We start from the raw sequence: 14909 nt of genomic DNA on the forward strand, positions 1-14909 counted from the left end.
TTGACCTCCACGGTGAAAGAATACCATCGTGTAATAAAAATCAAACCCGCAAAATTATAATTTGCGTAATTACTGGTGTTAGGACCTCTTATGAGTCCGCACGGGTAGTACCACCACCCTGCCTATTCCCACTGTGATGCAATAATCCGTTTCCGAAACCGAAACGGATGCTACGATGTAACCATACTTGAGACTTTACAACTTATATCTTAAGGTGGGTGGCGCATAAGTTGTAGATGTATATGGCTCCAGTAACCCCTTAACACCAGGTGGGCTGTGAGCTCGTCCACCCATCTAAGCAATAAAAAAAGGTAAGATATTTCCAGAAACATCATTCGATTTTGTCTGAGAACTCAATGAGACATATACTAAAATTTTATTTGTATATTTCTATTAGTAAATTTGAAGTGAGGTTTGGGTTGGGTATTTGCAAAGGTATAATAGTTACAGTAGAACATAGAAATAGGAAAGTGAAAGCAATCCGTGGCTTTTTTTATAGTAGAAATATTAGCTTAAAAGGACACCTTAAACACTCCGATAGATATTGTCCTTATCTGAAGGGTTGCAGGATGCGTCTTTTGTATATTGTGTACGAATATTATTGAAGATGGTCATAGCTAAATTCTATATACCTAATTTGAAGAAAAGATGTGTGGTGTCGTGGGATCCCCAATAGGAACGAAGTTCCTTTTTATAAAAATATTAATTTTAAGTTCTGTTCGAGGTATGAAGAAAATAAAACTGGGTGTTTTGCAACAAACCACGGTCATTCGGTAACTTGCGAACTTATTGTGGTACACTTCATTCATGGTTGTTTGCTTAAGAGTTAGTGTATTGCGCAAACCAACGATCGTGGTCAATGAATGATAAAAAAATATGTAATTTTTTGTACGTTATTACAAAGTTAAGTCGTACACTGTGTGCATTACTAATGAAAATCTTACGTTACGGACGTTTTTTCCCAGTAAGGTTATCCGCATCGTCCCTTAAGGAACTTCGTTCCAAAAGAAAAAAAAATGAAATTCTTTCGGAACATATATATTTAAACTGTGTCATTTAGTATGCAGTTCGCATTTTTCTTTCAGAGCTGAGATGAATTGTGAGCCACTGGTTTCATTGATTCTACTTCACTTTGTACTTTATTATCACCTGGAAAATAAACATAGGTACATTACATATAATCATATGATAGTTAATTTTAGGCCATTGCTTTAAGCATTTGTGGCTTTCTATATTCTAAATGGTATTATTAAACGGGCCCTTACCATTATTTACTTTTAAATTAGCTTTAATCCGACACTTACCGGTTGTAGGGAACGGTGGTAGAATCTGTTATTTAATAGCATTTTAAATCTAAAACATGGTACATAATTTATGATACACATAGTATATAGTTAAGAAATATATACCGTTATCACGAGTCAGTAGTTTCGGTCCAGTTACGGCGATAAGTAGTGCTCCTAACGGCGCTGACAACATCACGCTCAGCACACTGACTGCGAGAAGCGTTTCAGCGTAAACCTCTTGCTTATTACTTTCACCAGTTTTTTGACTTCTGTGAACCAAATCCAACGCGGCTGGACCCAATGCGGCCTTTAACCCCAAATAAACTATAGGTTTAGGTTTGTTTTACAGAATCAAATTATGTAAGTATGAAGATAAAATTGATTATCATTATAAATTGCTTAGATGGGTGGACGAGCTCACAGCCCACCTGGTGTTAAGTGGTTACTGGAGCCCATGGACATCTACAACGTAAATGCGCCACCCACCTTGAGACATAAGTTTTAAGGTCCAGTATAGTTACAACGGCTGCCCCACCCTTCAAACCGAAACGCGTTACTGCTTCACGGCAGAAATAAGCAGGGTGGTGGTACCTACCCGCGCGGACTCTCAAGAGGTCCTACCACCAGACTACAGACAGATTAATTTTAACATCGAACATATATTTGGAGAGCTTCAGGATTTTCTTGAGTTATGGATAGCGGAGACGCAAATACGAGAGAAGAACAAAACAAACATAGATCCCGAACATCAAATGTCTTTTACATGTTTATATTGACTGGCAGCTATATTTCATAACCGCTTTACCAACGAGGTGGCAATAAACGCAAAAATGCATTGTTTATCATAATCAGTCGCAATTTAATGTACGTGCTAATTTTGTAGGGATAATTCTTGTGCAGGCGTCCCTTAGTCACCACCTCACATCAACTCTTAGATAACATAATTAGTCTTAAGTCAGTGTACGTTTATCCCTTAAAAAGAGCGGTTAACTCAAATGATTTGTAGTAAACGACTAAATTCATTTTTTAAAAATCAAATTTTATCTCTTTGGTTATACGCACGTAAACGATTTACAATGTTATTTATTCATTAAAACGCCTATAATTTTTTACCTGCACTGTAGCTTTAGCCATCCAAGTTAAACCAATAAACAGTTTTTCTTTATAATTAAGACCACAGCCGAAGCTGACAAGAAAAGTGGCAACGGCGCGAATTAGCAAGCACGATATAAGGCATACCGCTCCCATCTTAATCACAACAGGATCTAAAGTGCTTATCTGTGGAAAGTTATATTAAGGAAATTAATAACTCAAACAATGGCTTAAATAATTGTTTTAAATAATTTAAGCCCCTATAGTCAAATATAACAACAATAACTCAAATTAATTTATAATTACAGTGGTAAAAAAATATCAACTCTATATCGACGCTTGAAAGGCAAACGTGACTAAGCGACAATACGTGAACTTTACAGTAGACTAATTTAATGTTGATACATGTTGAATACATGAAAACAAAATTTATTTAACGAATTTAGCTGTAGTAGAATCTAGCTAGTAGCTGTAGGATTGAAATGATTTAATAGACCTAGAAATATATATTTTTTGCGCATCGAATATGGTTATTGCCTATCATTTATGTGCAAAGCAGTTATTGTCGCTTACTTACGTTTGCCTTTCAAGCGTCGATATGTATTTAGTCAGAGTAAAAACTTAACGCCGGTTTATCGATTGAAAATAATTTAGTGTTACTTAAATATAATATTATGAATAAAAGCTAATCTTACTGTGACTTGAGCTCCAGTAAAGGCAAATAAAATTGGTTCGAAAAATATCCATAATATCCTGAATAAATCACTAACTGGATTTTTATTGACTACCCAACCTTGTTTCTTCCAGTAATATGCGGCCACAAACCCAGATGAAACTATTGCTAATGGACCTATTAAAAAAAAGTCAATGTTTCATATTTTACACATAGCTTAGTTTAGTAGGTACCCTGTAAATAGTCAAAAATCTTCTGTAGTCATCGATTTCATAAATGAATTATAATATTATAATTAATGCTTATTAAAATTGCCGTTGCGAGCAGTCGAGAATATAGTCCAACTGATGGTAATTAGTTGTTACCAGTAATGCTAAGAGCAGAGCCAAGCTGCTGCCTACAGCTGAGGACTCTTCTCTAGCCTTCTTTGAAGAGGCATATCAATGCAAGACAAAGCTTGTCTGTTTGAATTATATTTTCAGAGTCTAGCGACGTTACGTGAGACTCGTACCGTGACAAACAGCAATTAATTTCAAAACCGAGCTTTCTTCAATTTTATGATGTAATTGCGTGGAACTGCGGAATGCCGACAGTAAATAAAAATATTAGCGATGATTGCATTATTCAAAGCACGTGTTCAAAGATTATGGGCTGCATCTACTACCTATGGTTTGAATTTCTTTTTCTTATTCTAGTAACCTCGAGGGGCTATTCTAGATTCACGGAACTAGTAGTTGGGCTCACGAGGCTCAAACCGGGAGTGTTGCTAACACTGGAACTAGCAAGAGCAGTGCTTCGCAGAATCTATCACCGGATGGGAAACGCGACCCACTGAGAAGATCCAGCGAGAAACTTAGTGAGCTGTGTCTGCGGGTTAATTTACTCGTTGAGCCTTTCGTCGCAAGCGACGGGTTCGGCGGGGACGGTGACTGGTGCTTGAGGTACCTAAAAGCACCGTTAATGGATCGGGAGGATCCGTGATGACGTGTTTAGGGCGACGTCGACTGTTTACCATTCGGTCCTCAGGATCTGGTATGGTGAATTTCTGAACTGTTCTCGAAGTTAGACGGATAATATGAAACATTTATTAATAAAACCGTGTGAGATACGAACAACCCACCTGCTCCACTCCATTCGATCATACTTGATATAAACAATGAGAATAATCCCCCTAAAAATAAAAGTAGAAATCTCAAAGGTACAACGTGAGTGTCCCCACTCTCTGGTATGAACGAGATCAGTGCCCCCATAGCGACCCTAATACAACTCCAGCTATGATAGACAGTGGACCCTGTAATCGAAAAAAAATATGATAATATGCACTATAGGCAAAATCAAAGTTGAAAATGTTAGTAACCTTCATCACTGAAATTTGTATTTAAAGTTATTTATGTCTGTTATATTGATGCATCGCTTAACAGGATAATTTATAATTTTTATAATTTATAATTTATTTATTAACCTTGATACATTTACACATAACAGTTTGCTAAAAACTCTCCACACTAGGCACTGCCTGTCTCGTGGAGAGTTTTTTACAGGAGTATCTTAAAACTAGTAATAACGTTGCTGAATATACAAGTAAATCAAAATAGTTAAGGGAAATATTATACACATATATATACACACACACACACATATACATATATGTACATACACATACACATATATATAAAAGAAAAGGAACAGGTGTAATGATTTTTACCATAAGTACGTGTTTAGGGTTACTTAATGCATTTCAGAAAGTCCTCCGAAAAAGAGTAGGACCAATTAAGCAGTTCTTTTATTAACTTCTTTTAACTTCTTCGTAATTTAGGTTAAGAATTTTGTATTTTTTATTGAGTCTGTTATATAAGTAAGGTTTCATGTAGGAGCTAAAACGACGAAGAATATTATTATTATTATTTGAAATAAATTATGTCGTTTTTTTTTCTACCTATTTTAGTAACCTCGAAGGGTTTTTCTAGATTTACCGAACTAGTACGTCGGCTATAATTAAAAAGAAAATTTACACATAAATTCACGGAGTCAGTATAATTGTCACCGTCTACATTGAAACAAGAAATTGAGCCTTAGACCTAATGGATCTTTCAGGTTGAATTGACATAAGCTGATCTAAATCTAAATATTGGCCTATCAAATTAACCATTTACATATTTCTATTATGAACAAGGAAAGTTTCAAGGTATTTATTTATTGCCAGGATAGTTTGCTAGGTTGCATAGTGTTATATGATTGCCAGAGCCAACCAGAGACGCGTGGTTGAATTCTGAATTGCTTTTCTGTTTCTTCTGTAAAAGCAGAACGCTTGACTGATTCGCGTTACAAATACGCAGGGTGATGGTACCTACTCTTAACGTACCTTAATTATATTCCAAGTTACTGACCCCGATGAAAACATTGCGTTCAATATTATAGCAAATACAGCCACGCTCACGGAATCATCGATTGCTGCCGCAGCTACTACCATAGTCGGTATTCCTTTGGATTCACCGTAACCTATGTCGCGTAATCTAAACAAACAAGGTACAACCACAGCTGGGGACACTGAAGCTATCATAGAACCTAATAGGAAAGCTAGAAAACAAAATGAGAAACATAAATGAACTTGTGATATGTTTTCGTCTGATAATTTGTTGAGTTACAAATTGATTTCGATGAAAAATATTAATTAACTAGCGACCCGCCCTCGCTTCGCTTCGGAAACATTAAGACACACATGAAACCAAAAAAAAAAAATAAAAAAAAAAAAAAAAGTAGCCTATGTTCATCAGGGACAATGTCGGCTTCTAATGGAAAAAGAATTTTTCAAATCGGTCCAGTAGTTTCGGAGCCTATTCGAAACAAACAAACAAACAAATCTTTCCTCTTTATAATATTAGTATAGATCTATTGAGGTTAAAGATTTGAAGGCTGATGGTGGATCATTTGTAGGGTTTGTGGCCTACTACGTAAGGGACTAAATTTATGTTTAATTCTTATGTCTTAGGCATGGGCGCATTTACTCTAGGACTAAAGGGCTCACGGCTCGCGGTACAAGCAGCATGCACCACCTTGCGGTCAGTTCTAAATGTCTCAGCTTAAGTTAAAATGAGAAAAAACTTTAGGTAGGATTAAAAAATAAATTGTAGATAAGATTGATAGACATTAGTATTCTTATTAAGTACCATTATTCCCAAACCCACAACCAGGTCCTGCAGGATTTTATTTTGTAATTAAAAGTATACTTTTTTCCATTAATATACGTATACGCCACTGGTCTTACGAATGTCCCACTGAAGGAACAACATTCGTAAATACTCTTGGCAGGGTTTTATTGGTTCGTCTTACGAATCGACTTGTTCAACTATTAAAAAAAATTAAATAATAGTTTACTATACTACTATTCGTCGATTGAAATATGCTTGAGTATTGGTATATGTACTTACCCCATATCCAAGGTAAATGTAGTAGGTAATGTGTTGTTACAGCTATAGCTATGCATTCAACGAGCCAAGGCAATAAGCCGAGCTGTAATACCGCAGCATAATGTTTTTTTAACACTTTTGCATCTAATCCTAGACCCGCCCTTGTAAGAATAATTACCAGTGCTAACTTTCTGTAATATTTCCACATTAAAATAGTCTACATCTTATCATTTTAAAACACAAATCGTCTTCTCGCATTAAAACTGTATAATCTCAAAACTTACTAATTTTACAGGAGAGTGTTTTAAAGGTTTAACATATTGTGATATTTTTAATAATAATAATCTTTGCAATATGAATGTTTTATTTTTTACCAGTTACATTAGCTGTCTTTTAAAGTAAGATAAAATTATGTTTTAATTTTTGTGATAGTTGTTAAAGCATAGGTAAAGTAAAAAAAAAAACTAAAACTAAACTACACTCTTTTGACAGTATTTATGAGAAAAATACTGGTGATACCAAACGATTCCGCACATTAACTCAATTTCGAATATTTTTGGAAATTGTACACTTTTAATGCGAATGACGAAATGTTTTATCTAATAAAAGCAATACAAACCTTAGATCTTGATTTAACTTTCTGTATTCATCAGTCATAGTTACGAGCCCGAGATTTTGGAAAAGTATTCCGGTAAGTAACATGCCAATCAGGGCCGGTAATGTAGTGACTTTGAGCCAAATCCAACCTATTAAGTACGCTGCTATGACTAATAAACTCATTCCGAGAAGTTCGCCATGAAGACCTATTGCTTCGCCAAGTTCCGCATAAAGTATTCCCCATGTTAAAAGAACTGGAATTTTATATAATGTTGAATGTTTATATAAAAAAACGTTTTATATATTCTGTGGTGGCAGGAAGTCTTGTGTGATGGGACAGCAGTTATACTATTTCAATCGGGACTTAGGTCTTCAGGCGAGTACCGATGTTTACGTTGTTAGGTCTATGGGTTGCGGTAGCCCCTAAATACCTCCTGGGTGGTGTGATGGTATATTAAATGAAAATAAAACCTCTTTAGCACTGTTCGATTTGCCGTATCTGCCGAGATTATTTTTTCACGTTTTATTTATGATAGCCATTGCAGTCTCTTACCCTATATGGATTAACTTTAGTTGTAAGTTCTTATTCAAGTTTAAGCTGTCCACACTGCATATCCTAATTTATAAGTATATTTGTGAAATTTTTTAATTAGCGTTTGTTACCTCTTCAAATTTCTCACCAGCCGCATTCCTTTTATATCATTGCTTTGATCGTGACATTAATATTTGTAGGGTTCACTATTATCTCTACGTTCAGGTATTTTTGTTCGAACCTCTTTGGTTATCACTATATTCACAATTATTAAATAGAAGCGTGTAAGATTTGATTGCGGTCTACAATAAACACGTAAAATACTTCGTGCTGTAACAAAACTGTTTGCTTTGTTTGTAATCATCAGAATTTACCGTTTCATGATAATGTTCCAGATTCTGAGCTGTCACAGATAATTTCATAAAATAGTTATACCTAAAGTAAACAGAGGATTGTGTGTATTGTACGACTTACAGAATAAGATAAAGCAAATTTTCAGAGCTGATTGCCTGTATGTTGAGAATAAGGGAAACGGGAAAAACCGCGTCCACCACTTAGGTTTCCAGGAGGGTGTCGAGTCCGGTTGATGAAAACGCAAACAAAATTTCTGCCACCATCTAAAATGTGAAGCATTAAATACTTATAATATACTAGCTTTTGCCCGCGACTTCGTCCGCGTGGAATAGTTCACAATAATGCTTTATTTTAGAACAAATTTTGTTAGCATAAAAACGTTATGGTGAGCCAACCTTAACATATAGACATATGCTGACGCGGACTTTTTTTAGAACTTTTAAAAGGTAACAATTCTGTCATACGTTATTTTAGCGAAACTTTAATCGTTTCTGCAGCGCACGCAGCGGAAGTTCTCAAAAGGGGAAAAAACCCGATTTTAAAACATTTTTTATTGGTGTTCCGCTTGTATTAGTCTTAGTGTGATGTTATATAGCCTATAGCCTTCCTCAATAAAAGGGCTATCTAACACTGAAATAATTTTTCAAATCGGACCAGTAGTTCCTGAGATTAGCGCGTTCAAATAAACAAACTCTTCAGCTTTATAATATTAGTATAGACTATAACAGAACCATACCGAAATCAAAGTTTCGTTTTAAACAATTTTTTTCTGAACACGCAATCTACAACGAAACCAGCTGGCGGACGCTACCTTCATCTTTAGACTAATTTGTGTTACATTACTTAGGCAATAGCGATTTTTGGACTACGTTTCTTTATTGTTAATGACAGGACTTATTACCAATATTACAGGCGGCCTTTGAATGATCATTGATTGAATAATTATATTGATGATAATTGATATTTGTGGTGCTGTAATAAGCCCCGCAGATCTCGACTAGTCTTAATTGCATTGTTTTAGAGTGCTGCCGTACCCATCATGACAAAAAATAATTTGAAAAGAAATAGTAAGCTTGGAACTGAGCTTTTTTAAAACTGTTATCACATATTGATGTGTCTTCATTATTATTATAAGTTATACCTCATACCTGACTTCGCAGCTAGAAAACACAATAACGCTACGCTGCTCGCCTATTTAGACATAAACTCAAATAAAATTTTAAAGCCGTGAAAGTAAACATTACTCACTTATCATAGGATATTTCATCTCTGCGTTCGTCGTTGTCATCTGCGGAATAAAATATTAACGCGTATCTTGTAAATTACTTCACCACTGTTAGCGTGACAAAATATTGGTTCTTCAAACCGTTTCTTTCTGATTTAATATGAACATTTTGTAAAGATTGCAGCGTTCTATTTTATTTTCAATTCATTTTATCATTATTTTGGTTAAAACTCCTCCTTGCGTCGTAAATCCTCAATTTTGAGGGTCGTGACCTCTGTGGGATTTTAGAATTTTTTGAAGGACTATATCACGCCACGTCGATCTGTCTCACATACGGTGGTGTTCAGTGCGGTACGGATTTAATCTGACCAGCGCACGGAGTACCTGTCCTTTGACCTTTGCCTACCACCTTTCTAGTCAACAACAATTTTTCAATGTTGTCGCGTGCGTGCTATATACCCAAAGAAGTCTAAGACTCTTCCGAGACATGTGGTGTGGAGTCTTGTGTTAATATGTAGTGATGTTAGTACAGATTCATCGGTCCAGTGTTCTAACTAATGAATTATTATTAGTCAAATATGATAAATTATTTACCTACGAACGTATAAACACGAACACCTGCATCATATGGAAAAGAAAAACGGGATTGTGAAAATGAATAGCATAACATGTGTTATGTTTAGCTTGGGACGATAAATTACCTTGTGGTTACTTTTAGGCAAAACAGTTAGTCGTATACAACTCAGCTTATTATTAAACATTTTTTTATTATATAATTTTGATAAAACTCGATATTTCGATTATAATTTATTGCCTCAAGCTATATAATAGACACATTAATTAAAATGCAACAAGACATTGATTTTCAATTTGGTATTTACAGAAAAAAAGTGTTTGTAAAAAAAAACTATCCAAGTAGATTTTAGTTACAATTGTTTTAGGAACATTTATTCATACTTAATTAAGTACCACAAGATGAAAGTTTTAATATATTAACTAGTGACAAAAATGCAAGTTATGCTAGTGACATTAAAATTTAACGAGTAATTTAATGTTACCTGGTTCCCTTGAATCTTCCATTTTTTCTTTATTCAATTCAAATTACCGTAGTCCTCGTCACTTTCCTGTGAAAAATCGCATCTTATAGAATGCTCTTCGAACTGTATTTTGTCTGCTGAGCCTTTGAAAACCAACAACAATATGACGCTCTTGTTACCGGTTGCTTTTATTTATTTTACTACTTATTGCTTAGATGGTTGGACGAGCTCACGGCCAACCTGATGTTAAGTGGTTACCGGAGCCCAGAGACGTTTACAACGTAAGGGCCGCTACCCACCTCGAGACATGAGTTCTAAGATCTCAGTATAGTTACAACGGCTGTCCCACCCTTCAAATCAAAACGTATTACTGCTTCACAGCAGAAATATGCAGAGTGGTGGTACCTACCCGTGCGGACTCACAAGAAGCCCTGCCATCAGTCAATATTTATTTATCAGATTTATATAGAATACATAAAGCAATCATAGTAGATCAATTTATTCAAAATCAGTATTTCAGATTCTATTTAAATAACTATGAGATCTCTATTTCAGAACAGGCAAAAATAATAGCCACCATAGCACCATCAAATGCATCAATTATAAAACAAACTGAAAAACCGATGCCGAAAAAGCATCCCACAAAAATTCAATTAATTATAATCAACCGTTATGATTGGTTAGGTTCCATTGCATCCATCGACACAATTACTGTTGTCGTCTAACCTATAAATCGCGGAGTGTATAAACTCACTAAGTCATGTGTTCTTAATTTCGTGCGATTCTCGAAAATAACCTAAATGTCATCGTGACCTAAGTGATTAAGATGCCTGGTTTACTCGTATCAAGCGGCGCGGCTATGGTTGTGTTCAAACATCGCGGGCAAACACCAAAATGTTTCTAATGAAATATGTAATGTTCACGAATAGCTTCCGCGATGAAGGAATAACTTCGTGTAATAAAAATCAAACTCGTAAAGAACACTATTTGTGTTATCACTATAACTAGATGATGACCGAGCTTCGCTCGGTTTTTTGTTTGATAACGTCATCCTGGTTAGTTGCCCTCAATTAAGAAAAACAGTATTATTATTCGCCAATAGATGTCGGAAGAGTTGATTATTGAAAACACGAATAAAGCAACATTTTCCGAAAATAAATCGTAGCTAGATCGATTTATCGCCCCCGAAATCCCCTGTATACTAAATTTATGAGAATCGTTGGAGTCGTTTCCGAGATTCAGATTATATATATTATTATATATAAGATACAATTGAGACATAGACCATATGTCTCAAGGTGGGTGGCGGCATTCACGTTGTTATATGTATGGACTCCACAGTACATACTTATCCACGGGTAGAACTTCAACTCGTTCAACCTACTATATAATATGTACGTAATAAAATAAAAATCTTTGTTAGCATAATTTTTGGCCAACAAGTCATAAGGTTATACTTTATAATTTATTGTTATTATTTAAATATTGTAATATTGACGGGCATATAAACACTACGTTACTAACATTACATTATTTACGATTTACCGGTAATTTAATGCCAAACGAGAATATATTTAAAATGAATGCAAATTTAATTTTACTTACAGTGGCAGGTAATTGTGTTCAACAACGAGTTAAGTACTGGATCATTATAATATGTATAAAATTGAGATTTACAACTGAAACGTACAGTGCAATGTTTACCAAAAACCGAATGAGTCTGGGGCGTGGTTTTTTTAATAGCGCAAGGCCATATGAAGTCAATTGTCAATAAGATAATAAATAAGCTCAGTCATATATGTAAACAAAAAATTCTCGTGACTTTTCTGTGTGAGTTTCTTCATTTGAAATCATTTTCATTGTTATCGGTGAAGTTATTTAATCACAATGTCGGGCCGAAAACGAAATACTTAAAATGATTCCAAAATAAAATATTTCTCAGATATTTTGTACGTAATAAAGATATCAGGTAACAAATAAATACTTAAATAAGAAAAAAACAATGAAGTAAAATATTATGAAGTAAAACAGAGTTAGACCTTTTTTATTAATTTACGTTTTGTAAAGTAATACTTTTTGCAAATATCACAATGTTGAATTATCATTAAAAAATCCTTAGGTTAAAAGTACTTCATTTAAAACTCTTTGAATTTAAATTAAGATTCTACTAGCATTGGAAATCTGTTGATTCGTGGCATAAACTAAACATATGCGTCATTGACGTTGTATTGCTTTCGTAACTACAGTGTGTCATTTTATTATACTTAATTGGGCAAAATATTATGAAGATTTTTTATGGTTCAATTATTAGTATCTCGTAGTTAGGTAAACGAGGACAAGGATCACACGAGAAGGACAAATTCTCTTGCTTGTAAAAAAAAAGGGAAGGGTTCTTGATGGCCAGAAAGACAGCCGTCTTCATTGTTTTATTTAAAGGGAGGTTGTTATTTAATGAGTTCGTTATTACGCATGCATTTTATTATACGATTTTTTTTATTGCAATGAAGCTTACTATAACAGGAGTTTTATGCGATTGAATTACGACTTCACTGTACTGCGACACAGCAGTGCCATCCTTATTTAATACGTATGTTATAGGAATAAATTCTCATTGAAAGGTTTAATTGATGTCTATGCTCCATAAAAATTTAATCGACTGAATTCAGTCGCTACTGAATTCAGTGAAGTGTAATAGCATTCAGTAAGCTAGCATACTAAATTCAGTAGCAAGGATGGTTTCTGACTGATTAAATCATTTAGAGGCCTAATTAGAAACGCATTTAGTAGAGTAAGATCTAAGCAAGGTCTAAGCAAGGTAGCAGATAGGCATGCGTTCTTAGTACATACTAACACTACGCAATCGGCCACATTTCGTTCGTCAGAAAATACATGACGTTGGGGGCCCTGGGATCTTGGACTATAGGAAGGTGTAATCGCATTTAGTTACTTAATGATTTCAGTCGTCCCATAGCTCTCCGTGCGTAAGGACGTTTTAGTTTGTTTTTTTACTTCCGAATAAAAAGTATAAATTTCAGTCACCTTTATTTAATGTGCCAGACATTTATAAATAGCCCGACATGTTTCAGGGATAATTTTTGTCAGCAGGGGTTGGGATATTGAAGAACTAAATTTTAAATCTTGATACGAATTTCCTGTTGCAAGAAATCTTAATGTTACAACCGGTCTTTCTTTTGGACTTATACTATCGTAGGATTAGATTATGTAATAGATAAATAATACTTAGATATATAATAGACTATCGTAGGATAGTATCCTGCTTTTGAATAAACGGTGTCACAAGGTTTTATATTAGGTCAAACAATCTCGAATCCATTTATAGATAATTTCTGAAGTTTGCTGGTTCTAAATCACTATGTTCATATTTGCTATCTTTCCACGGAGCAATAAATATTTCTTCACCCATATTCTTCTTTTTTTTTTCAATTGAGCTGACAGCGACGGCTACGCCAAGACCAATTTTTTATTGTCTAGACAATACTGAGGCCATCCTCGTGCACACACGAGACGTCTAACTTCGTCGCGCTTAAACTGACAATTGATTCCGTAACTGAATTTAGAACAGTGTAATCAGAAGCTTCTAAATTTGCTTCTGAATTCAGTCGACTAAATTTAGGCAAGTGTGATAAGCCTTTTTGTGTGTTATAAATCAATGCTACTATTGCATACCATATAACATTGAGTTTTTTGGCGGGAACGCGAGGAGTGAAGTTGTGTGATTTGTTATATTTTGTCCATTTAATGTTTCTTCAGGTTTAAATGTTTAATAACGGTGGATTATTAACTGTTTAGTATCTGTGAAAGTGCACAAATGTTGGAAAATGATACAAAGCCGCTGAACGTAACATCTCGGGATCCTCCAAAAAGTCAATTGAAAAAGTCTCCGTAAATGACCAGCATTTTACTGAGATTATATTTCAACCCATATCATTTCATTTTCATTTTCGACCTAAAGGTCCTAGTTACCAGGTCATAAAGTCCATATAACGTTCATTATATTAAATTAATAAGACTTGAATAATTTTAATAATACGATGATGGATTAATTAGGTTAGCTACTATTTGCCAAAAAATATTGCCATTTTTTGTGCTGAATGATTTTTTTTTGTTTGTGACTGTACATAGACATTACAACTTATTAAAGTCATCATTGGAGGCGGAGGTAAAAGAACACAGCAAGAAAAAAAATTAAATTTCATAACCTATAAAATATGAAAAATAGACAATAAGTAGGGTTTATTAAAGGTATTTTTATCATCTGTTTCCAGTAAAATTAATATTTTGAAACAGATTCAAAACTATTTTATTGTTGCTAATAAAAAAAATAGTAAAAGTTCTATTTTACTTACCGATATGAGTGCTTTCTGATACTGTTCAAATCAATGATGTTATAGTAAAAAGACTAAAAAGAGGTAGATACGTTATATTAGTACTAATACGATGTCAAGCTTGTCCGCGGCGTATGTACCTATTTAAATTTATAAACATACTAAACTATACGATATTATGCGATCGAATGAAATCGACTGTCGAGTTGATGATATTATATAACCGCGAGAGCAGAGTTAACTTGTCAAGCTTGTAATGTGTGAAAAAGATAGCATGCTAACTAGCAAGAGCGTAAACAAGACGGATATATATTACGCAGTTGCGTTGCGATGTCACGACTTACTTCATAGATTAACAAT

General features: G+C 34.5%; 1 protein-coding gene across 1 annotated transcript; it reads right to left on the reverse strand.

Moving 5' to 3' along the window:
• Window positions 1-1025: 1025 nt before the first annotated feature.
• On the reverse strand, window positions 1026-14687 carry LOC114252044 (sodium/hydrogen exchanger 9B2). The gene is given in 14 exon segments (XM_089731867.1): window positions 1026-1149; window positions 1410-1593; window positions 2400-2564; window positions 3074-3228; window positions 4172-4291; window positions 4294-4342; window positions 5414-5628; window positions 6480-6649; window positions 7078-7309; window positions 8062-8204; window positions 9190-9229; window positions 9761-9784; window positions 10225-10290; window positions 14571-14687. Coding segments are annotated over 13 exon segments (1587 nt in total). The 5' UTR covers window positions 10247-10290; window positions 14571-14687; the 3' UTR covers window positions 1026-1081.
• Between the last annotated feature and the right edge of the window lie 222 nt (window positions 14688-14909).

The sequence above is a fragment of the Bombyx mandarina genome, chromosome 12, assembly GCF_030267445.1.
Source record: "Bombyx mandarina strain Sakado chromosome 12, ASM3026744v2".
NCBI classification, from domain to species: Eukaryota; Metazoa; Arthropoda; class Insecta; order Lepidoptera; family Bombycidae; genus Bombyx; species Bombyx mandarina.